The sequence below is a fragment of the Sycon ciliatum genome, chromosome 1 (genome assembly GCF_964019385.1).
Source record: "Sycon ciliatum chromosome 1, ocSycCili1.1, whole genome shotgun sequence".
NCBI classification, from domain to species: Eukaryota; Metazoa; Porifera; class Calcarea; order Leucosolenida; family Sycettidae; genus Sycon; species Sycon ciliatum.
Window position 1 is genome coordinate 74,414,788 of NC_088643.1, and position 25,737 is coordinate 74,440,524.

Below are 25,737 nucleotides of genomic sequence, written 5' to 3' on the forward strand. Positions count from 1 at the left end.
CTGCATTTCCTATGCCCAAGTACTGGAAATCGAAACGGCAGTGGCTGAAAAGCATGTTCACGAGCAACAAGACATGGCATATCTCCCTGGTAATATCAACCCGAGCTATCCCTTTCATTTCGTCTGGGATAATAATGATCTTAATGAGGAAACATTGTCAGGTGCGGGCACAACCCATTGCACTAATGGAATTGTTGTGCAGCGCGGAGCAACAGTGGAGTTGTCCAATAGTGCTGACACTGGAAGGGAGCTCAATACCCCATCGTTTTGCCCTCAGAAGCGGAGACGATCTGCGGTGGTACTGCCAACAGCGCTGCCACAGTCAATCACGATGGCAAAATGCAACCCGCCACCTATCTCAAGCGGCAGTGTCACCATTGCATCAGTGAGCTCTGCTATCCATGCCTCCGCCCAGCTCCAGGATATCCTTTGGGCCCTGGCACGTCTAGACAGTGATGTCTTCCAGCCAAACGCCACTGTGGAATCCGATGACCGTATGGAGCAGGAGCAAACAGTTCCTGCCTGGTCCGCATTCAATGCTCTGCTCTGCAAGTCAAACATCCCCGCCAAATGTACAGTTGGACACTGCCCTGTCGTCAACAGTTCGCCCACAGAGATGTCCACTGTTTACTCAGTACTCTGTCAGTCCATGAACATGGCGAGGCTTGTTGGGTTGAACTTCACTATAATCGTGTTCGACCAAGCAATTTATGCCAAGGCGGTAGATCTGGTCCTGCAAAGACCAACAGAGTTCAAGCCGATTGTCCTGCGCCTTGGTGGTTTCCACATCAGCCTGACGTTCCTTGCTGTCCTGGGCAAGCGATTTAAGGATGCTGGTTTGGCTGATGTTTTGATTGAATCCACTGTGGGTGGATCATCATCAGTTCAGTCAGCCTTAGATGGTCGCCACTACAACCGAGCAGTGCGGATGCATAAGCTTGTGGCCGAGTCTTTGGTGCGGATGAGATGGAGAGCCTTCTTGAGCACATTGGAACCAAGTGTTCTTCTGGAGTACAGCCAAGAGATTGCTGCCGGCATGAAGGCATTGCAGCAGCATATCAATGCTGACAATGCCGATCGTCTTCTAGATTCAGAAGAATTCAGGTCCATCTATCACCTGTATAAGGAGTTCTGTGGGCCACAAGCAGAATCATCCCCAATGTTTAAATTCTGGTCCTCCTACATTGACCTGGTGTTCCTGCTTCTGAAATTCATTCGGTCCTGCAGATCCGCAGACTGGGCGCTGCATCTATCGTGCATCCAGCAGATGTTGCCCTGGTTTTTCGCCTACGACAGGCCTAACTACGCTCGGTATGGAAAGCTGTACTGGATACAGATGACCAGCCTACCGGAATCCAACCCTGCAGCATCGAAGTATCTCGCAGATGGTGGATTTGTGGTTCAACGGTCACTCAACTCCTTTGCCCAGGTACCGTCTGATCTCGCTATTGAGCAATCGATAAACCGGTCTTCAAAGACTCAAGGAGGTGTTGTAGGCTGCAGCCGCAACCCAGCTGCTGTTCAGCGCTGGGTTATGACCGCCCACGACCGGCCAAGATGGCATAGATGTCACTTCAGCACTGTGGTCTGGATGAGGAAAGCTTGGAGAGCGAGTACATCCACAAAGAGTGCCATGAGACTCGGATGAGAGAGGACGAACGGCACGTGCAGCAGCTAGAATCCACATTTCACAGTTGGCTGGATCCATTCTCCAGTGACAGCACCGACCTTGTGAATGTGGCATCTGGGCTATCCTGCGGGAAATCTGCTCAACAAGACCTCCTCGGAGCCCAAGAGCGTGGCTGTAAAGCATTGGAAGCCTTTGTGGAGGAGCGCCTTGTCTCAGGACAGAAGAAATTTCATGATCCACTTCCGAAGGTCAAGCTGCAAACATTCACCGTAGTCAAGAAAAGTACCACAAGCCAGTCGTCAAAGGCAATGTCAAGCCTGCGAGCTGACCGGGCACTGTTCGCAAGAATGGTCGTCATTGCACAGTCCCGGCAAATGAACATGCGTGATGTCCTCTGCTATCCCCTTGGTCCTCTGCCATTGGCCATCGCAACTCACGATGGCTCACCTGTCAAGACGGCAAAGTCTCAGCTGCTGAAACTTGTTGGCGAGATACCTGCCACGCTGCCGCTTTCCAGTACATCAGCAGCCGTGATGATTGATGCGATGGCATTACTTCGCTCTATCCGACCAGGTGCCATTCCCGCGACATTTGGTGAGCTTGCAACAACCATCTTCAACTCCGTAACTAGCTACTTCCAGCTCTATCGCCGCATGGACTTCGTTGCCGATACGAATCCGGAAAACTCAATCAAGGATGTAGAACGAATGCAGCGTGCGTCTAGTCATGGAGAACTCAGGCAACATATAACCAGCTCGTCTCAGAAAACACCAGCACAATGGTCAAAGTTCCTGTCAGTCGGCACAACTAAGTCTGAGCTCATTCGCTTCCTGGCAAAAGAATGGTGTACCGAGAAGTATGCAGTCCCGCTGAATGGTTTGCTCTATGTAACCGTGGGAGAGAAGTGTGTTTTGTTTACTGCCAGTGAAAGCGGCAGTGCTGTTGTTTCTACGGAGTGTTCAGCACTGTTCTGCTCACATGAGGAAGCTGATACTCGTCTCATTCTCCATACTAAACATGCTTCCGATTCTGGTTTTGATGTAGTCGCTATCAAATCTTCTGACACCGACGTAGCCATCCTCGCGCTATGCTTCAGCTACACAATACGCGTCAAGGTCCTTCTAATATCTGGCAAGGCTAGTGCCATCAGAATTACCAACGCTACCAGCAAAGCCTCCAACCTAGGATCAGAGGTATGCAGCGCTCTTCTTGGCATGCACTCCCTCACTGGTTGTGATACCACCTCTGCATTCTCTGGCAAGGGGAAGAAGGCCGCATTTGATATCATTCGTAATACAGGAGCAACTGGCAGCAGGGCACGTGAAGCTGTGAAGGAAATTGGCAAGGCATTTCAGCTGAGTAAAGAAGCCCTCTTGGAGATTGAATGGTTTGTTTGCACACTCTATGGCCGCCCAGAGTGTGGAAGTATCAATGTGGCAAGGTACGAGTTGTTCTGCAAATCAAAGTCAGCTTCTAATCAGCTGCCCCCCTGCCAGGATGCTCTGATTCGTCACATCAGAAGAGCCAACTATCAGGCTGGTGTTTGGCGCCGGAGTTTGGAAGCCACACCAGATGTACCACCTTCATTTAGCAATAATGGGTGGTTGCTAGTGAATGGAAAGTTGGAGATCGACTGGCTTAGTTTGCCACCTGCACCACAATGTCTACTTGAATTCGTGAGCTGTGGCTGCAAGAAGGGTTGCAGCACCAGGTCTTGTTCCTGTATCCGGCAAAGCCTTCGGTGCACAGATGTTTGCCACTGCAATGATTGCACCAACGTCACAGTAACTGGGAGTGCTGATGCTGCTGCCCAATCGGATGCAGAAGAGTAAACAACATGCCAGGTAGGTGATATTCAGCTTCTATGCTTTTTAGTTTCTGGATTTACACTGCACGCAATGCAATACAGTGCATAGATATATTGTGAGTCTTGTGACAAATGTATGACACATGGAATGTTGCACTTTAACAGGAATTCAGAGTAACTGTCTGACATAAAATGTCCCCTGCAATCAAACACAGCCGCGTCATGACGATGTTTTTTTGTTGTGGTTTCTATTGTGTGCAGTGCAGTGGCAGTACGAACATCATCATGTCCATCAGTGTGCTTGCTGCTGATCAGTCAAGCTAAACTAAAGGTTTTGTAATCCGTTGCAGCAGAAATAGAACGTACATGTACAATGTACCATATCTCCGGAGAGCTAATACTTAAAACTGTTTCAATCTTTCATACTGAAGTACTTCAGAATTAACATTAATAGGCATGTACCTTTCCGTTTGTGCTCTCTACGTACAATGCATGGGTAATTAGTGTTGAAACGATTACGTTTTTTCCTTAGTGGCTTAGCTGATACCATAACGATCGGCTTATCGGCTAAACGATTATTATTGTAACTACATCAGTACAATGTACATTCTGTGAATTTCAAAAATTTTATGAGTCCAACATCGCCAACGACGGAAAGCAGGTGCATAGATCCCATGATCCCGCAACAAGTCCGTCAGCTGTTCAGACTGACCAGACGAATACAGACAAGACAGAGGCAACGTACTGGTTGCAACCCAAGAGCTGATGGCGCCCTTCGCCTGTGACTTCGCTGACTCCGGCGATGAAGTCAGAGAAGCCGGCCAGGGGCGCAGATCGGTGGATTTCGAAAGAAGGAGCCGACTTGAGGCACGCCAACAAGTAACTAGTCGCTTTTCCTGTCTATGCTCAAAATAGGCCTAGACGCCAGGCCTAGCTTGCCGTCGAGCAAACTGATTCGGGAACCGTCGACAGAACGGAAAACACAAAACTGAAGACCACTTTACTGTCTTTAGCTCAAGACTACTCGCACGTGGAGGGAACTCCAGCCCCTGCAGCTAGTGTAGACACATACTGAGCCTGCCAGTCCTGCATGCTGTATGTAAGAAAAGTAGTCAGCTGGAAAGACTGCGACGGTGATCGTGTCGATCTTTCTCAGATCGCGCTTGTAATTTTACACATACATCGATATTGCAAGTGTACAGTCATGTACATATTCGTGTCGTACTCGCAACACTTTCGGTGCATGCACGCTTTGTGACCCCCCCCCCCCAAAAAGGGGGAAATCCCGTACCGAGCTTAACTACCATTCTACTCGTTTAGCCGATAAAATCGAAATAACCGCTCGATCTATTTCTTATCGAGTAAGTAACGAGTAATCGATATAATCGTTTCAGCACTATGGGTAATGTTTCGAAAGAATTATAATGCAACTAAACTACAGATCTGAATCTACCGGTATACACACTGTGGTCCTCTAACGTTACGGTCATTGCTCCACACTTTGCACTTATAAGTTAAGAAGCAATACAGCAGTGCTTACGGAGTAACGTTACATTGATCAGTTATATGAGTGCAAATATACAAATCCTGTATCCAGCAACTTCTTTAAGGTGTAATGAGCATTGCACCGGATTAAACCAGATTCTCCTGGTTGTTGTTGATGATGTTTTCCAACCGTTGTCCAGAGAATTCGCTGCTGCTGGGCTTTTGTATATTGAATGCCTGTTTGTTCTATACATTATAGGGATGAAACGAGTATCTATTTCGACCAATCGATCACTCATTCATAATATTCGATCGAGTATCCGATTATTTCGAGTATTTTATCAAAATTCCAAAGCGCTAGATTTGTGAGTTCCCGACCAATTCGGAAGAAATTATCTGTGAACATAGAACAAAAGTCGCCAACGTCTTGTACAGAGTGTAAAGTAACGATTTTCATCAGTACTTTCATATCTCAGAACGTTAACTAACGTTACTTGCCGTGGTGATCGCATCGTCGAAGTCATAAATACTGACTCAAAGGCATGCATAACGCATGCATACCAGTGGACAAGCGGTACAACCAACGTTTTGGAAAAATAGAATGCCAATACTAAAAAAAAACGATCGAGTGCAGAATTTCGAATACTCGCTCGTTTGAAATTTTCGAACGAATACTCGAATATTCGATCTACCCAACAGTACCCAAGGCCAGCATGACTATTGCCAAGGGATCGCCTGGAGTGTTACCTTCACATGAAAGCAGACACTGGCGATCAACAAATAGCCGGGTTGGGCTGCACTACAATAATCGTTTCACCCCTAAATTACATTATCATTGCTGAAATGCATTTCGCGGCTGTCGCCACCATTTCATGTGCACTTACCTACCAGTGCATCGTCACTTCGAGTAATATTTAAAATGTGCGCGTACTTTATACAATGTAGTTCTGCGTAATTCTATTTTGGCTCATTTTGGCTCATATAGTTATCTTAATCCAGCTGTAATGACGCTTGACCTATACATTTCGTCGTCCAGTGCCGTTGCCTGTTGAAAAATGTAAGAAACACCTTCAAAATAGCAGGTTGCTATGTGAGTTGCTATGGAAACGGGGTATGTTATCATAATTGCTTATTTTGACTTCCCTGCAAGCTTCCCAAACTGACAGCAATCAAACATGATCTTCTATTAGGTCTCTCCACATGATAAAAGAAAAAAATCGCGGAACACCCAAAGTGGGAACGAAAATCATGAATTCATGCACTTGGCTCACAGTCTATTACCACTGTTCTAGATGTTACCACTGTTCTAGATATTACCACTGTTCTAGATGTTACCGCTGTTCTAGATGTTACCGCTGTTCTAGATGTTACCGCTGTTCTAGATGTTACCGCTGTTCTAGATGTTACCACTGTTCTAGATGTTACCGCTGTTCTAGATGTTACCGCTGTTCTAGATGTTACCGCTGTTCTAGATGTTACCGCTGTTCTAGATGTTACCGCTGTTCTAGATGTTACCGCTGTTCTAGATGTTACCACTGTTCTAGATATTACCACTGTTCTAGATGTTACCGCTGTTCTAGATGTTACCGCTGTTCTAGATGTTACCGCTGTTCTAGATGTTACCACTGTTCTAGATGTTACCGCTGTTCTAGATGTTACCACTGTTCTAGATGTTACCGCTGTTCTAGATGTTACCGCTGTTCTAGATGTTACCGCTGTTCTAGATGTTACCGCTGTTCTAGATGTTACCGCTGTTCTAGATGTTACCGCTGTTCTAGATGTTACCGCTGTTCTAGATGTTACCGCTGTTCTAGATGTTACCGCTGTTCTAGATGTTACCGCTGTTCTAGATGTTACCGCTGTTCTAGATGTTACCGCTGTTCTAGATGTTACCGCTGTTCTAGATGTTACCGCTGTTCTAGATGTTACCGCTGTTCTAGATGTTACCGCTGTTCTAGATGTTACCGCTGTTCTAGATGTTACCGCTGTTCTAGATGTTACCGCTGTTCTAGATGTTACCGCTGTTCTAGATGTTACCGCTGTTCTAGATGTTACCGCTGTTCTAGATGTTACCGCTGTTCTAGATGTTACCGCTGTTCTAGATGTTACCGCTGTTCTAGATGTTACCGCTGTTCTAGATGTTACCGCTGTTCTAGATGTTACCGCTGTTCTAGATGTTACCGCTGTTCTAGATGTTACCGCTGTTCTAGATGTTACCGCTGTTCTAGATGTTACCGCTGTTCTAGATGTTACCGCTGTTCTAGATGTTACCGCTGTTCTAGATGTTACCGCTGTTCTAGATGTTACCGCTGTTCTAGATGTTACCGCTGTTCTAGATGTTACCGCTGTTCTAGATGTTACCGCTGTTCTAGATGTTACCGCTGTTCTAGATGTTACCGCTGTTCTAGATGTTACCGCTGTTCTAGATGTTACCGCTGTTCTAGATGTTACCGCTGTTCTAGATGTTACCGCTGTTCTAGATGTTACCGCTGTTCTAGATGTTACCGCTGTTCTAGATGTTACCGCTGTTCTAGATGTTACCGCTGTTCTAGATGTTACCGCTGTTCTAGATGTTACCGCTGTTCTAGATGTTACCGCTGTTCTAGATGTTACCGCTGTTCTAGATGTTACCACTGTTCTAGATGTTACCACTGTTCTAGATGTTACCACTGTTCTAGATGTTACCGCTGTTCTAGATGTTACCGCTGTTCTAGATGTTACCGCTGTTCTAGATGTTACCGCTGTTCTAGATGTTACCGCTGTTCTAGATGTTACCACTGTTCTAGATGTTACCGCTGTTCTAGATGTTACCACTGTTCTAGATGTTACCACTGTTCTAGATGTTACCACTGTTCTAGATGTTACCACTGTTCTAGATGTTACCGCTGTTCTAGATGTTACCACTGTTCTAGATGTTACCGCTGTTCTAGATGTTACCACTGTTCTAGATGTTACCACTGTTCTAGATGTTACCACTGTTCTAGATGTTACCACTGTTCTAGATGTTACCGCTGTTCTAGATGTTACCACTGTTCTAGATGTTACCGCTGTTCTAGATGTTACCACTGTTCTAGATGTTACCACTGTTCTAGATGTTACCACTGTTCTAGATGTTACCACTGTTCTAGATGTTACCACTGTTCTAGATGTTACCACTGTTCTAGATGTTACCGCTGTTCTAGATGTTACCACTGTTCTAGATGTTACCACTGTTCTAGATGTTACCACTGTTCTAGATGTTACCGCTGTTCTAGATGTTACCGCTGTTCTAGATGTTACCACTGTTCTAGATGTTACCGCTGTTCTAGATGTTACCACTGTTCTAGATGTTACCACTGTTCTAGATGTTACCACTGTTCTAGATGTTACCACTGTTCTAGATGTTACCACTGTTCTAGATGTTACCACTGTTCTAGATGTTACCACTGTTCTAGATGTTACCACTGTTCTAGATGTTACCGCTGTTCTAGATGTTACCGCTGTTCTAGATGTTACCACTGTTCTAGATGTTACCGCTGTTCTAGATGTTACCACTGTTCTAGATGTTACCACTGTTCTAGATGTTACCACTGTTCTAGATGTTACCACTGTTCTAGATGTTACCGCTGTTCTAGATGTTACCACTGTTCTAGATGTTACCACTGTTCTAGATGTTACCACTGTTCTAGATGTTACCGCTGTTCTAGATGTTACCACTGTTCTAGATGTTACCGCTGTTCTAGATGTTACCACTGTTCTAGATGTTACCGCTGTTCTAGATGTTACCACTGTTCTAGATGTTACCACTGTTCTAGATGTTACCACTGTTCTAGATGTTACCACTGTTCTAGATGTTACCGCTGTTCTAGATGTTACCACTGTTCTAGATGTTACCGCTGTTCTAGATGTTACCACTGTTCTAGATGTTACCACTGTTCTAGATGTTACCACTGTTCTAGATGTTACCGCTGTTCTAGATGTTACCACTGTTCTAGATGTTACCGCTGTTCTAGATGTTACCGCTGTTCTAGATGTTACCACTGTTCTAGATGTTACCGCTGTTCTAGATGTTACCGCTGTTCTAGATGTTACCACTGTTCTAGATGTTACCACTGTTCTAGATGTTACCACTGTTCTAGATGTTACCACTGTTCTAGATGTTACCACTGTTCTAGATGTTACCACTGTTCTAGATGTTACCGCTGTTCTAGATGTTACCACTGTTCTAGATGTTACCACTGTTCTAGATGTTACCACTGTTCTAGATGTTACCGCTGTTCTAGATGTTACCACTGTTCTAGATGTTACCGCTGTTCTAGATGTTACCGCTGTTCTAGATGTTACCGCTGTTCTAGATGTTACCACTGTTCTAGATGTTACCACTGTTCTAGATGTTACCACTGTTCTAGATGTTACCACTGTTCTAGATGTTACCGCTGTTCTAGATGTTACCACTGTTCTAGATGTTACCGCTGTTCTAGATGTTACCACTGTTCTAGATGTTACCACTGTTCTAGATGTTACCACTGTTCTAGATGTTACCACTGTTCTAGATGTTACCACTGTTCTAGATGTTACCACTGTTCTAGATGTTACCACTGTTCTAGATGTTACCGCTGTTCTAGATGTTACCGCTGTTCTAGATGTTACCACTGTTCTAGATGTTACCGCTGTTCTAGATGTTACCACTGTTCTAGATGTTACCGCTGTTCTAGATGTTACCACTGTTCTAGATGTTACCGCTGTTCTAGATGTTACCACTGTTCTAGATGTTACCACTGTTCTAGATGTTACCACTGTTCTAGATGTTACCACTGTTCTAGATGTTACCGCTGTTCTAGATGTTACCACTGTTCTAGATGTTACCACTGTTCTAGATGTTACCACTGTTCTAGATGTTACCGCTGTTCTAGATGTTACCACTGTTCTAGATGTTACCACTGTTCTAGATGTTACCGCTGTTCTAGATGTTACCACTGTTCTAGATGTTACCACTGTTCTAGATGTTACCGCTGTTCTAGATGTTACCACTGTTCTAGATGTTACCGCTGTTCTAGATGTTACCACTGTTCTAGATGTTACCACTGTTCTAGATGTTACCGCTGTTCTAGATGTTACCACTGTTCTAGATGTTACCACTGTTCTAGATGTTACCGCTGTTCTAGATGTTACCGCTGTTCTAGATGTTACCACTGTTCTAGATGTTACCGCTGTTCTAGATGTTACCACTGTTCTAGATGTTACCACTGTTCTAGATGTTACCGCTGTTCTAGATGTTACCACTGTTCTAGATGTTACCACTGTTCTAGATGTTACCACTGTTCTAGATGTTACCACTGTTCTAGATGTTACCACTGTTCTAGATGTTACCACTGTTCTAGATGTTACCACTGTTCTAGATGTTACCACTGTTCTAGATGTTACCACTGTTCTAGATGTTACCACTGTTCTAGATGTTACCACTGTTCTAGATGTTACCACTGTTCTAGATGTTACCACTGTTCTAGATGTTACCGCTGTTCTAGATGTTACCACTGTTCTAGATGTTACCACTGTTCTAGATGTTACCACTGTTCTAGATGTTACCACTGTTCTAGATGTTACCACTGTTCTAGATGTTACCACTGTTCTAGATGTTACCACTGTTCTAGATGTTACCACTGTTCTAGATGTTACCACTGTTCTAGATGTTACCACTGTTCTAGATGTTACCGCTGTTCTAGATGTTACCACTGTTCTAGATGTTACCACTGTTCTAGATGTTACCACTGTTCTAGATGTTACCGCTGTTCTAGATGTTACCACTGTTCTAGATGTTACCGCTGTTCTAGATGTTACCACTGTTCTAGATGTTACCGCTGTTCTAGATGTTACCGCTGTTCTAGATGTTACCACTGTTCTAGATGTTACCACTGTTCTAGATGTTACCACTGTTCTAGATGTTACCGCTGTTCTAGATGTTACCGCTGTTCTAGATGTTACCACTGTTCTAGATGTTACCACTGTTCTAGATGTTACCGCTGTTCTAGATGTTACCGCTGTTCTAGATGTTACCGCTGTTCTAGATGTTACCACTGTTCTAGATGTTACCGCTGTTCTAGATGTTACCACTGTTCTAGATGTTACCACTGTTCTAGATGTTACCACTGTTCTAGATGTTACCACTGTTCTAGATGTTACCGCTGTTCTAGATGTTACCGCTGTTCTAGATGTTACCACTGTTCTAGATGTTACCGCTGTTCTAGATGTTACCACTGTTCTAGATGTTACCGCTGTTCTAGATGTTACCACTGTTCTAGATGTTACCACTGTTCTAGATGTTACCACTGTTCTAGATGTTACCACTGTTCTAGATGTTACCGCTGTTCTAGATGTTACCGCTGTTCTAGATGTTACCACTGTTCTAGATGCACCGGACACGTACACATAGAACTCGGAGCAATGCTGAGTTTCCGGTTTAAACTTACGTCTCTTTGGGCACATGGTCTGTGTAGAATCTGAGGTGGAGAGACGAAAAAGGCATGCACACACACACACACACACACACACACACACACACGCACGCGCGCACACACACACACACACACACGCACGCACGCACGCACGCACACACACACACACACACATATGTACACATACACACAAACACACATCATAACTTAGCATGTGTATGTAGGTAACGCCAGTGTTACACGCCTCTTCTGCATCATGCTAAACACATACTGACACGTACTGACACGTACTGATATTATGTGCAAGACATGCCGGTGAAAAGATTCTTGTTCGACCCATAGTCGCTTCATGCACATACAAGACCAATTTGAAAACCGACTTTAGGAGCTGTCCTGTAGCATGTCAGCGAGTCTGAGGATGCAATATTCATTGATGCGTGCTCTTGTTCCATTGGGGAATATCATATACAAAACAATAGGATATGCCCAGAATCCCCCACTACCCAAATTGAAAACCATGCTGGTTGACATCTCTCTCTAGTACATGCGCGCTATGAACAGTTTCATTGATATGGTGTGCAGTGCATACGAATACTGTAAAGGTAAGTATACCCAAACAGGATGACTATTCGCAAACAGGATGACCACATTCACAAACAGGATGATTGCATTCACAGAAAGAATGACTGCATTGAGTGCATTCGGAAACAGGATAACTGCTTTCGCAAGCAGGATAACTGCATTCGCAAACATGATGACTGCATTCGAAACATGATGACTGCATTCACAAACAGAACGACTGCATTCACAGACAAGGATGACTGCATTACAACACAGGCAGCACCTGGATATGTTGAAGAATAGCTTCCCAACATATCGCCACTAGGATATACAGACAGGTGTCTAGCTCTGAGCTTACTTAATAAGCAGTAGTCAAATCTCATCTGGTCACCCATAACGCCCGCTAGATATGCATCGCTCAGGCCGCTTGGGTCTTGAGTTATAACTCCGCCGGGAGGCCAGATCACCGTGCCTCTCCACTTGCCCGCCACGGGGCTGGAGATCACTGAACCATTTGGCACGAGTGCCAGTAAGTCAGCAAGGCGCATGTCTGTCCACGTGGGACATGCCGCATTGTCATAGATGCAGATACCAGTCGACGGGACGTCGATGAATGCGATATGCGCGAACGTGGTGTTGGCACGAACGTAGCTGAAGTCGGACTGGCTCGTGGAGTTGAGGACACGTATGCCGACAAAGTGAGGCCCAACGACAACGGACCGGTTCCCAATAGTCATATCACTATTCGGAACAGACTTCAGTAGGTCCGGGCTGGGTGCTAGGATTGAGCAAGACCGGAATAGGGTGCGAATGTCAGTCAATGCATACTGGCCAAAGTTGGTGCAACCTAACACACAGCAGATGACAAACGCACGCAACGCACGCATGTAAACCAGTTTTAAAACAAACACAAATAACCACTGTCAAAAACTGATCACGCACTTCCTCTCGTCATGGTTATCTGTTGCAGTTAAAAGTGTTAGTGTTTTTTCAGCGCATTCACAAGCCCAATTTGTGTATCCAAAAAGAGAGTACCGTATTTTCCGGGGTATAAGCCGCACCGGGGTATAAGCCGCACCCCCCTTTTTGAGGCAAAATATTGACTAAAAGTTGGTATTCGGAGTATAAGCCGCACCCACAAACCAAGATTTTTCACACTCATTGACAAATGGCCTTTCTACAAATTTATTATGGTTATGGAGCTAAATACCATGTTAGATCAGATTATGAAGTGTTAGTGCACCACAGGTTGCTGCAGAGATGTTGGTGTATTGCTGTGTTGACTACAGATCACTCTATGTCATCTGCACTATCTTCAGTCTCGCTGCCACTGATGTTGATCAAAGCTACCTCTGCAGCGATGCCGTCGCCGTCTTCATCGCTGCCGGAGTCTGAACCATTGTGGTCCTCAAAGATCATGTCATCTTCAGTGCCGTCCAGTGCATTTGAAATTGAGCACTTTTTGAATGATTTGGCGACCATTGTAGTTGGGATGGCCTTCCATGACTCATCCACCCATTTGCATACTTTGGAAATTGATGGTTTCTTCATACGGCCTGTTGGTGTAAACTCATGGTTTCCCCCAATGATCCAGTCCGTCCAGTGCTGCCTGATGTGGCACTTGAATGGCTTGTTGAGGCACACATCAAGTGGCTGAAGCTGGGATGTCAGACCACCAGGGATAACAGCAAGGTCGGTCCGTGTTTCACGAGTACGTCTTTTGAAGTTCTCTACTAGATGTGCACGAAACGAGTCAAAGACAAGGCAGCTTCGAACAGGGGTGCTCCCACGGCCACCTTGCCTTGCACACCAAACCTTATCCAGCCACATATGCATTCCAGCTTCATCCATCCAGCCTTTGGGATGAACGTGGACAATGACATCAGGCGGCACTGCATCCTTTGGCATAGTCTTTCGCTTGAAAATGACAAATCGCCGTAACTTTGTCCCATCGGCAAGGCATGCTAAAGCCACAGTAAAGTGCTCTCGTTCGTGCCCTGTCGTTTTGATGTGAATAGTCTTCGCTCCGATTTTGTCGATAGTGCGGGAAAAGTGCCGGGGTAGCAACACAGGCGCGAAGCTGAGTCGAATGACATGTCACATGATGTCAGCATGCATACTGATGTATGCTAAGCATTCATTCGCGCAAGCATATTCGGTGTATAAGCCGCAGGGGCGATTTTGGTCCGATTTTTAGCGAAAAAAAGTGCGGCTTATACCCCGGAAAATACGGTATTATTACTCTAAAATTGTGACATAAAACTAGTTCTAAGGACTCGCATTGTCGCCTTCTTTCAGGTAGCTGGCATGCAGACATCAAATGACTGGTTACAATAAGATCTAGCAGCCCAATGATCCAGCAACCCACTTCTTGGTCAAACGATGCCGTATCCCTTCTCAACCCACTTCTTGGTCAAACGATGCCGTATCCCTTCTCAACTTCACACGGGCTACTACTGTATAAGTACAAATTTTCGTTCACGAAATCTTTCGTTAAATCACTCCACCAGCCGGCGTGTTACGTACTAGATTTCGTTTTTGGTCGAGGTCTGCCACCCCAAACGTTCAGAAGAAAAACTTTAGTTATCTCGTGCCCCCTAACGAATATAGCGAAAGTTAATTCGAAACGAAAATCTGTACTTATACAGTACCAACATCAAACACAATGCTGTCTTCAAGTAGTACAGGCAATACAGTAGGGGTCTATGCTCACCGCTGAAGCACAGATCAAAGTCTCCATTTCCATAGCGATGGAACCCTAGTGAAGTATTCCTGGGTGAAAGTGATGTCCATTCGACAACGACTATGCCACGTGTGGAATTGTACGAGTGAAAGGTTCCCGTTGGGAGAGAGCGAGCAGTCAGCCCAGAATTGCAGATCTCCAGCCAGTCCGTCAACGGAGATTTGTATTTTGTTGGCATAACAACCGTTGACGGCCGGAGGGCCGCTTGCAGCTCCGCAGTTGTGAATGTGGCCAGCACATCCGAGCTAAAACCTGTAGCAGAGCACAACGCAGACTGGATGTACCAATGCTGAATGTACGGAAAGGTGTGTGTGTGTGTGTGTGTGTGTGTGTGTTGTGTGTGTGTGTGTGTGTGTGTGTGTGTGTGTGTGTGTGTACATGTGCATGCGTGTGACTGTGTGTGTGTGTGTGTGTGTGTGTGTGTGCGCGCGCGCGCGCGCGTGTGTGTGTGTGTGTGTGTATGTGTGCATAAGTCGAGAAAGGGAAGACATCCTACCTATAGCCACAACTTGGCAATGTCCAGGCACCTGGTCTAACTAGGGGTTCAAGCGGTGCCAGGACCCAGACTTTGTCAAAATTTCAAACCAAGACTCGTCCTACACTTTCCTAAATTGAAGCTAAAGATGAGGTCCGTTCGCCATTCTTGTAGTCGCTTCAAGGTGGCAAGTTAAGCCAGCATACCAACCCACCTTCTCGGATGATCTGCTTGAAGCTAGGACACACGAATCCGCATGGACATAAGCCAATGTTCCCTGAACAAAATGTTAATCCCAGGGCATGAACTTACTAGGAGTGTCTAGGTCATACTTGGAGCCGATTCCCATTCGGTGAACGGCCACAATACCATTATTCCAACGAACGCGCACCAGCTGAGCATTACTTGGCTGATCAACGAGATTGTAATCACTCAGACTCTCCAAACTGAGCACAGTACCAGTCAAGCCATTGGTGCTGGCACACCAGAACGATTCTGTCGTACGAAAGAACGTCTTCTGATTGACGATTTGTCTGGTGAACAACTGTTCGCGCTCACTGTCCGAAGCATAGGGCCAACATCCTGAAACAACACACAACACAATAACGGAAACGCTTCTGCCACTTTGAAGCACGAACATGGTGATGCAGGGTCCAGTAACCCCCCAGGTCTTACTGCACTAACAATTCGATTGAAACTCCTTGATCATATGTTGAGCATCTTGTAGCTCACTGACTGGTCATTTTCAGCACTCTGGCAAAGTATGCTCAAGCATGGCTTATATGCTGCTTTTCAGAAACATAATTATATTTTCAATGCTACCAGGTTTGGCCTCGTTTCCCCGTGCTGATGAGTCTGCAAAGGACAAAACATTTCTGCCGGCAGACTGAGTAGGTCGAGGATCTATACAATCATGTATATGCTTAAATCTCTGGACAGTTACTAGGTGATTTGACCTTGTTAGGTCCCATCCGCTGAGGTCTGAGTCACCGTCTGAACTGATCACAATGAAGTCCCGTGTACAGCAAGATGAGAACGTTGAATTCAAAGAAAAAAGATGACGAGAAGACGTAAGGAATATGTGCTTTTGGTCCTCACCAAGATAGCAACTACTACTAGCAGCAAGAGTATATTACCCCCCCCCCCGGCCCTCCCCAAGAGTGTGAAACTCTGCACATGGGGTCTCCGACGGCGAAAACTCACATCACGTGTCTCAAGTACGTTTTGTACTACGTACAACTAAGGATAGCGTACGCGCAATCCGAAAATCTGCTATGATTATGCTGGGGATCTGCATACGCGCAGTGAGTTTCTGCCAGGGAGTGCTTTTATTATTACTTCGCTGCTCGCTAAAACGGGCTGGAAACGTCAACTGCCACACTACACCACGTGATGTGGGTTTTCGCCGTCGGCATACCGCATAGAAAGGGTATCAGGAGTTTCACACTCTGGTATATTATACTCATTTGCTGGCAGGATAGAGTCAGACCTCACTGCAACATACACACAGGTGTGCAGGTGTGTGACCAGCACTACTCTCAACTCAGAGTACACACACTTCAGGTGTGCAGGTGTTTGACCAGCACTACTCTCAACTCAGAGTACACACACACTTCCAACCGTATTGCTTGCATGCAGAAACTCACTGTCTGCGATCGGTACAACACCAGGAAGATTGACGAATGAGCTCTTTGCACACGCGGCCGCCAAGATGAGAATAGTCAACTGGAACACACAGAATGAGATGCACATGTTTATTAAGAGCAAACATGAATACTAGTACGCATGTGCACACACATACATACACACACACAATTGCGTACACACATACATACACACACGCGCGCGCACGGGTGTACACATATGTACACACACAAACACAATCATATACATACACGTAATACATACACTATGGCTGTGTTTACATGAGAATTTTCAACCCGGGTTGAAAGTCTGTATGGTAGAAAAAATGGTTGGGTGTTGACGACAGTAGACCCAGGTAAATTACTGGTATGTCACCAAAAGTCCTGTATGGTCAGGTGAATGCTTTCGCGCGAAATTTGCGTGTGCAGTGCTGTTCAAACCTAGTGCGAGGTACGCACAGAGGTATGGCCGTACGATTTCTCGATTTCAACCCTCCTCCCAAGGGGAGGGCTGAAATTTCAACCCGGGTCAAGCGCAATGCGTCATGTAAACGCGCCAGCCAATCTGTGTTCATGGCGGGTTGAAACTCGAACCGGGTTGAAACGCCTCATGTAAACACAGTAGGGGTGAAACGAGTATCTATTTTGACCAATCGATCACTCATTCATAATATTCGATCGAGTATCCGATTATTTCGAGTATTTTATCAAAATTCAAAAGCGCTAGATTTGTGAGTTCTCGACCAATTCGGAAGAAATTATCTGTGAACATAGAACAAAAGTCGCCAACGTCTTGTACAGAGTGTAAAGTAACGATTTTCACCAGTGCTTTCATTATCTCATAACAAACTAACGTTACTTGCCGTGGTGATCGCATCGTCCAAGTCATAAAATACTGACTCAAAGGCATGCATAACGCATGCATACCAGTCGATAAGGGGTGCAACAGAAGTTTTGGAAAAATAGAACGCCAATACTAAAAAAAAAAAAAAAAAACAACAACAAAAAAACAAAACGATCGAGTGCAAAATTTCGAATACTCGCTCGTTTGAAATTTTGGAATGAATACCGTAATGTCGCGTGCATAAGCCGGATTTGTGCATAAGCCTGTCTCGTGTAGAAGCATGAAATCTGCAACAGCTTTTCGCGTACAAGCCTGTCGCATGCATAAGCCGGGCCAGTACACGAGACGCGCCACGTGTCGCGTGCGTAAGCCGGGCTACTACGCAAGACTGGTGAGCGCGCCTTTTACATGTTCATGTTTGCATGGTACCGTACACTTGCACACGCGGAAAACGTTTGTGTGTGTGTGTGTGTGTGTGTGTGTGTGTGTGTGTGTGTGTGTGTGTGTGTGTGTGTGTGTGTGTGTGTGTGTGTGTGTGAGAGAGAGAGAGAGAGAGAGAGAGAGAGAGAGAGAGAGAGAGAGAGAGAGAGAGAGAGAGAGAGAGAGAGAGAGAGAGAGAGAGAGAGAGAGAGAGAAAGGAGAGGGGGGACGCGGTTCAGGGAGCGAAAAAAAAAGAAAAAAAATCCCGTTGGAAAATGTTGGTTTTGACGTCCAAAAGTCAGCAGTTTGCGCATACAAGCCTGGTCATTGAGTGGTGCTTGTCATATAAGCCTGTCTCGTGTATAAGCCTGTCTTGTGTACAAGCCTGACTCCATCACCGGCTTATAGGCATATAAGCCCCGGCTAATGCACGCGACATTACGGTACTCGAATATTCGAACTAATCGTTTCACCCCTAAAACACAGCCTATGTATGCTATCAGACGATCACAGGGGTGGAGTACACTCCGCGAACGATGATACGAATGGTCAGACGGTTCAACGATATCCTCAAGGCAAAGCACCCACCTGCGGCTCTGGCAAGCGGCGGTACCACGATTCCAGGAGACATTCCCCCTCGACCTCATCTAGTCATGTGTTCCGACATCAACCGAGAAGCAATTCGCGAGGCAGCCCTGCATACCCAAAGCGCTTCAGGACCATCCAGTTGTTTAGCCTAGCGGATGCTGTCCCTTGGTGCAGACTATTTCCAGCCGACCTCTTGGTGCTTCCGATGACCTGTGCGATGCACTAGTCGCCTGCACTCGTTGGCATTGCCTCATCTTACATAGACCCTATGGTTTCGGGAGCCTTCTTGGACTACCATCTCATCCCACTCGATAAACACCCCGGTGGGAGACTGATCGGCATTGGTGAGGTGGTTCGCCGCATCGTTGGTAGGGCTATTCTGAGATGTGTGTCGACATCTATAACTACATCACAACCGGCTGGGTGTCTGCCTAGTGCTGCAATGAGTGTAATGCAAGATCTGAGTCATGACTTTCCGAATTCGTACGGGAATCGTCAGTGAGTTGTTGTTGTTGTTGTTGTCATGTGCTGACCTGTGAGGCCCACTGACAGGCATGGCCACTCAAGGCCAACTGGGAGGCCATGCCTTCTCCTCCCAGTGGTTCACTGTGCTTCTGGCGAATGCCGACCGCTACTAGTAGCTGCCGCCTTTGGAATGCCCTACCCGAATGCATGAAGTCGATTGTATCTGTACGCGAGTTCAAACGCATGCTCCGTGTGTTTTACTACGGCGAAGTGTAACGGTTTCAGCAGCCTGCCGCCGCCAACGAGGTGTGAGAGTAGCATGCTTCAATGATCTGGCACGTATTTCATTCAGAGCACTTTTTTCTCGTCTTACCCCTTGCTTCACTCATTGCGATTCCCTTTTTTACTCTCTTCTTACCCTGAGTTGTTACCACTTTCATAATGTGGGGGCATAACTGCCCATTTGACATGCAATGTAAACAACAGCAACAACAACAACAACGACGACGACGACGACGACGACGACGACAACAACAACAACAACAACAACAACAACAACAACAACAACAGTAGCAGCAGCAGCAACAACCTGTCAGTCAGCCTTCATAACATGCAACACATTTGCCTCATACTAGCTGCAGCCGTAACCAACAGCTATAGTCTGTTTCAAAAAGATTTACAATCAGGTTTGGGTCTTAAAAAGTATGAAGATAAGGGAAATTTGGACAATAAAGTACATAGAATGGCTTGTTAGGACACGGCAAATTGTTCTGTGAAGGTTTCGGAACAATTGGATCAGCCGTTAAGGAGTTAGAATTTTGGCCAGGTTTCCGGCCTTTTCCCATGGTTTACAATTTGCCCAGGAAGCCAGTATCGATTTTTTATCAAAACCCACGATTTATCCTTTCCTTTTTGGCCTTGTGGTTATGAATGCTGTCTGCTCATCATGAAGTTGTGAGTTCAAATCCCAACCTATCCTCAAGTCAAACTTTTTTTCTTCATTGTTTTGGTGGTCAAGCTGGTACGAGACAAAGAAGATGGCCAAACGACTTGTTGTTGTTGGAGCTCGCGCTTCCTGCCGAACTGACTGACACTTGACTGGCTCACGCCATGTGAACACACCCACAACATGTAACACTGCAATGGTGTGAGTGAATATGGAAGTCATCGCGCTGTAGCTTTTTGAGATTTATTCTAGTATTTCAAGATCGCCAATTTATTTGAATTTAGCAGTCAACGCCGTCTTCTATCAGCGTTCACAAGCGTCTGCTTTTCTCAATGTCGTCGAAGTCACACGGATAGCTTTGCCAAGTCATGGCCTTGGGAATGAGTCCGTGTCGATTTCGTTTTCGTCACACGGTGAGTAAATTGCATCGCAGCTCAAAGGAACTATTTTGGTCACAAAACGAATTGGGACCCATGCCGCTCGTCAACATTTACAACACTTTCGTTTCGACATGTCCTCTCTGACTCCATTATCGATACGAGGAAGAACTCGTTTGTTGTAAACCAGACGACAGACGTACATGAGTGTATCAACGTGAGTGAGTTGTCATTTTTCCTGCTTTCGCGCGGAATATTTCTTCGAGTTCACAGTGAGTTTTTCCAGGCAGCGCTCGAGTGCTCATACGGTAAGACGGCAAACTCCGCGGGCGATCGCAAGGATTGCAAATCTTTTTGAAACGGACTGTAGTGCAGCCCAACCCGGCTATTTGTTGATCGCCAGTGTCTGCTTTCATGTGAAGGTAACACTCCAGGCGATCCCTTGGCAATAGTCATGCTGGCCTTGGGTACTGTTGGGTACTGTTCCTCTATGCCAGGAGTTCTACAGGAGCAAAACAACACACAGTCTTGGTATGCGGATGACTCTACGGCTGCCGCTACCATTCGGGAGCTACGCCATTGGTGATCACTACTGGAGCAGCAAGGCCCTTTTAAATGGCTACTTTCTCAATTCAGCTAAGTCTATCCGGCTTGTCAAGACTGAATTTCTCCAAGTTGCAGAAACACTGTTTGCCGACACCTCAGTCTGGACACACAAATGGTTGGCGGGATCTTGGAGCTGTACTTGGGTCTCCGGAGTTCTGCGACACACCTAGCGGTATGTTAAAGTAGGCGCATGGAGTCTAGAGGTTCAGTGACCAGCCAAGTATGCCGTGACTCAGCCACAAGCCGCATATGCTGCGCTCATACATGGCCTTCGTCACGAGTGGTCCTTTGTTGCTCGAACGATCCCCCCCCCCCCCCACATCAGCGACCTTCTGGTTGTACTGGGCAAGTCCATCAGGAGACACTTCATCCCGGCTTTCACAGGTCGCTTCGCAACGGGAGACCGAGAGTCAGCCATACTGTCTCTGCCTTGCCGTGAAGCCGGTCTTGGCATCATTGGTCCAAGATCACTGGCGAACCAATTCCAGACCTCCAACACCATCACCCAACGCATCCTGCAGCAGAACTCAAGCATGGACGGTTTGCCTTCTGCCATTCGCACAGCCAACTCCACTGCTGCAGTGGCAAGAACACAGCCAGAGGATTGTGATCGAGTTACCTGACTGCTGGGAGACTGCGATGACAACACCCAGAGCACTTTGAAACTGGTTTCGGAATGATGCAAATGGGCTAACGTGCCGGCCTTATACGCAGCTCGGCTTTGTCCTGCACAAAGGTGCCTTCCGGTTTGCCCTTTGTCCTGAATTTGGCTGGGTGTCACAACGCCTGCCATCCACTTGTGTGTGTGTAGGAATGCGGTATTTGACACCAGCCATCCCCATTCCTGTTCTAGTTGTAGCTATAATTACACCCGACCTTCGCCACAATGCCATTCGTGATCTGACAGCTGATCTCCTTCATAAAGTGGCCGTGGAAGTCAGAGTAAAGCCTCCGCCTCCGCCGCTCTGGAAGGCCAGCAGCCACGCCGGCGATCAGCCATTGCCCAAGATAGTACTCATCTTGATGTGGCGGCATCTGGTGACAGGTGTTTCGGGAAGCTGTTTTCGAGCGTACGAGACATGTTGCGATGGCCGGTTGGGTCATGCACTCTCCAACCATTTCTCATCACTGGAGCCAACATACTCTAGGCATGAGCAACATAAGCGATGAGCCTAGGACGAACGTTCGGGAGGTAAAGCATGCACCATCTCTGTGCGAGATATTATTGAAGGCCCCAGCTATGTCGACAGCAAGAATTTCCACGCACCCTTCACGGTCAGATGTGACGGACTACAGATGGTGGAGGGCTGCCAGCAGATCAGATGGACTGAGACCGCATCGGAAGCCAAAAAAAGTGTCTTGGTGACAGCCTATAGGCCATCTCTCCAGGAAGCTCATCAACTGGCGCTCGATGATGAATTCCATCACCTTTGAACAGATGGACAGGAGCCGGGTGTTAGCGGCCGCCGTGAGTTCCGTCGGGAATGCACAGGATAATTTACTTTTCAGGCCCGGTAGCTCTAGAGACGTTGAGTTTTGCCAGCCTGCCACACCGCACAATCTCACTGTGCAAATGAGTCCTCATCACGGCTGGGACGTCGCTAGATTCTGGGAAAGCAGGCAGCCCTTCAACTTGGATGCCGCATTTCTCCGAGTAGAAATCAAGGCTGGTAGTGTGGTCTTGTCCACCTGCATTGACTAGGACAGGGATGTCAGAGGCCGTAACGGCTAACACCAGCAACTAACTTTTAAAACCACTGACCACCATAATGGACTCGGATGGAGAGCCAAGGATTAATTTATAGAAAAGAAAAAAGGACCAAGTTGGAAGGCTGTTGGAGTGTGCATCCAAGATGTGCTAGAGCTGTGAGCCAGTTAGTTGTAGAACGTGAGTACCGTTGGTCAGTGTCGTGCGATGTTATCACATGAGCTGATTGTTTAGTAACTGGTGGTGTTAGTGGACAGTATACTCATGATTATAGAGTAACTTGTACTTCCTTGGTCCATTTTCTTTTCTATAGACCACCATAATGTTTGTCACGCAATGTGCCGGGCTGGGCATATGTTGAAAGTGTCTCTCCCAGTCTAAGCAGGCAGTGTCCATGAAACTACTTGCGGCATGCCGGTTTACCAAAAGAACCCAGAAATGCCTGCTTCAGGGTCCCAGAGCATGGAGATCTCCTCCATCTTACCTGGTCAACTGACCACGCCCAGGAGGAAGACGAGGCAACGGGCTCGCAAATCGGTGACTGGAAGGTACTATTCGGCCATGGCCTGCTGTTGACGTTGGTGATTCAGCGCTCTTGGTTGAGACTTCCTTATTGTCTCGCTTTTTTCATCAACCACAACACCATAACTGCGCTCTCCGGCTGACTTCGACACTTTACCACAGCACATCACCAGCAAAGCGACACATCCGCTGTAGTGAATTCCTCCGTACAGCTGATTCCAGTATAAACCTCTCGCCAGTGAAGGTAGATATTGTTGAATAGCTGAGTGGTCATGTTCGATTGCTAGGATCGGGATCCAGATCCAGATCTCAGATCTGTTGGATCCTTCAGAGTCAATCGAGCACTATATTTTGGACCTTGACTGTTGCCATGTTGACGAAGTAATGAAATGGCGCTCACAGGTCACCCAAAAGGGTGAAAGTCGTACTCATCGCGCACAAAGGTCACATTTGGATCCGTTGGATCCGGTCAACCCTGCTCCCCGAGGTGGGTTGACCGGATCCAAATCCAAAGGATCCCGGATCCGGATTCGACCAATTGAAAGGGTGCGAATCCAGTGGATCCGGTTGATCTGAATCCCGATCCTACCAATCGAACATGCCCTAAGATAGTGAAAATCACCCGCTTAGTACTAAACGGGGTACGCATAATGCGCGAAGATTAGGCCGGCTAAGCAAAACAAGCAAGAGTAAAACACTGTGAAAAACTAAAACTGGTGAAAATGTAAAAATGTGAAACTAAGGCCATGGTAAAAAATAAAGTTGATTCTCAGGTCATGACCATGTGAAAATCGGTGCGAGCGAGCGATTTTTTATTTTATTTCCCACAATTTTTTTATTTCCAAAGATAGGGTCACACATTTGTACATGGTCACATGTTCATAATATTATTATAATTCAGGCCAGGGAGTAGAAAAATACCGGTATTTTACTACTCCCTGATTCATGCCTTTCGCATTGACCGTTTTCATGCGCGCATATTAGTGGTGAAACGAATATACCGAATGTTCGAATATTCGTTCGGTTTGACACATTCGAACGAATATTTCTCATGGCGAATATTCGTTAACCCGGTATGCAGAATCAGCCGGGCGACTTCAAACTTTCGTAACTTCGTGAATAGTTGACCGAATCGCTTCATTGAAAGATCTATCGGCATAAGCAAACTCTCAGCTGTTGTTTAGAAGCCACCCGAACGCAATCCGAGGTCCTGGAAGGGAGGTATTGCGCTCGAACGAAAATCACATCTCAAGCTGTTTTTTGAGCCTGTGAAAGGGAACTTCAGCTGGGGATTTTTTTGTGAAAAATGACCTAGAAATGATGGAGAGGTGTAGTCTTCGGGGTGCTGAGTCGAATGGTCTTGGTCCGAGAAAGCTGAGACGCTCCCTTCCTACTTGAATCCCAATCGAACTCGCGCACTTCCACCGAAACTAGGTGACTGCGCCCTTCTAGATGGGGATTTGTATGCAAAATGTCACTAAAAGCGCCATTTCGTTCTTATAAAAGCACGGATGACCGCGATTGGTCCATATGCTGTGGTCTTTTGGACGCTGAGTCGACTGGTTTTGGTCCGAAAAGGCTGCGATGCAGCGTTCCTCCTTTATTCCCAATCGAACATGGTTGAACAAGCGGTCACGTGCTCCTGGGTGGCCAAATCACCTGGTCACGACGCCAGCAGGCGACAACTTTCACACCAAGGTTCAACTTGAGTGACAGGACTGCACCCAAAAAAGGTCAAACAGGCTAGTAAGTTGTACCCTGCAGGCACGGTGACCAGCTGACTGGTGTACGCAGGAGCACGTGACCACTTGTTCAACCATGTTCGATTGGGAATTAAGGAGGAACGCTGCATCGCAGCCTTTTCGGACCAAAACCAGTCGACTCAGCGTCCAAAAGACTACAACATATGGGCCAATCGGGCGTGCTTTTATAAGAACGAAATGGCGCTTTTAGTGACATTTTGCATACAAATCCCCATCTCGTAGGGCGCAGTCACCCAGTTTCGGTGGAAGTGCGCGAGTTCGATTGGAATTAAAGTAGGAAGGGAGCGTCTCAGCTTCCTCGGACCACGACCATTCGACTCAGCACCCCGAAGACTACAACTGGTGAAATTTTGATTTTTGCCTTAACTTCCCCTTTAACGAAAGAATATTCGTTCGTTCATTCGTTAAGCCGAAGAATATTCGGCTACTGGGTTTTGATATTCGTTTCACTACTAGCGCATATGCATGCATAGAATTAAAAAAAATCGTTGGTGCGCCACCAAAAATCGGTGTGCGCGTACTTGAGAATCAAAGATAATTTTTACCATGGCCTAATACTTGAACCAGGTGTGAATTCGACAGACAGCACAGCATAGCAAGTAGCAACGCGAGAGGCCCCTGGGGCATACATTCCATCCACTCACTCACTCACCACACCGCACCTCACCGTCGTCACATCACAGGCCATCTTCGTTTCCATGATACTTTAGCTTAGCTAGTGTT

The 25,737-nt window shown here is 46.4% G+C and overlaps 1 protein-coding gene across 2 annotated transcripts in view; it reads right to left on the reverse strand.

Moving 5' to 3' along the window:
* LOC135805409 (uncharacterized) overlaps positions 1-25,737 on the reverse strand; it is a 72,530-nt gene that overhangs the window by 39,484 nt on the left and 7,309 nt on the right. For both annotated transcript variants that reach the window (XM_065319438.1, XM_065319437.1), the window contains exons 2-6: positions 16,779-16,857; positions 15,445-15,714; positions 14,628-14,909; positions 12,273-12,761; positions 11,369-11,398 (exon numbers count right to left, since the gene is read on the reverse strand). In XM_065319438.1, the coding sequence (XP_065175510.1) occupies positions 11,369-11,398; positions 12,273-12,761; positions 14,628-14,909; positions 15,445-15,714; positions 16,779-16,857 (1,150 nt within the window). The remainder of the gene's footprint in view (positions 1-11,368; positions 11,399-12,272; positions 12,762-14,627; positions 14,910-15,444; positions 15,715-16,778; positions 16,858-25,737) is intronic.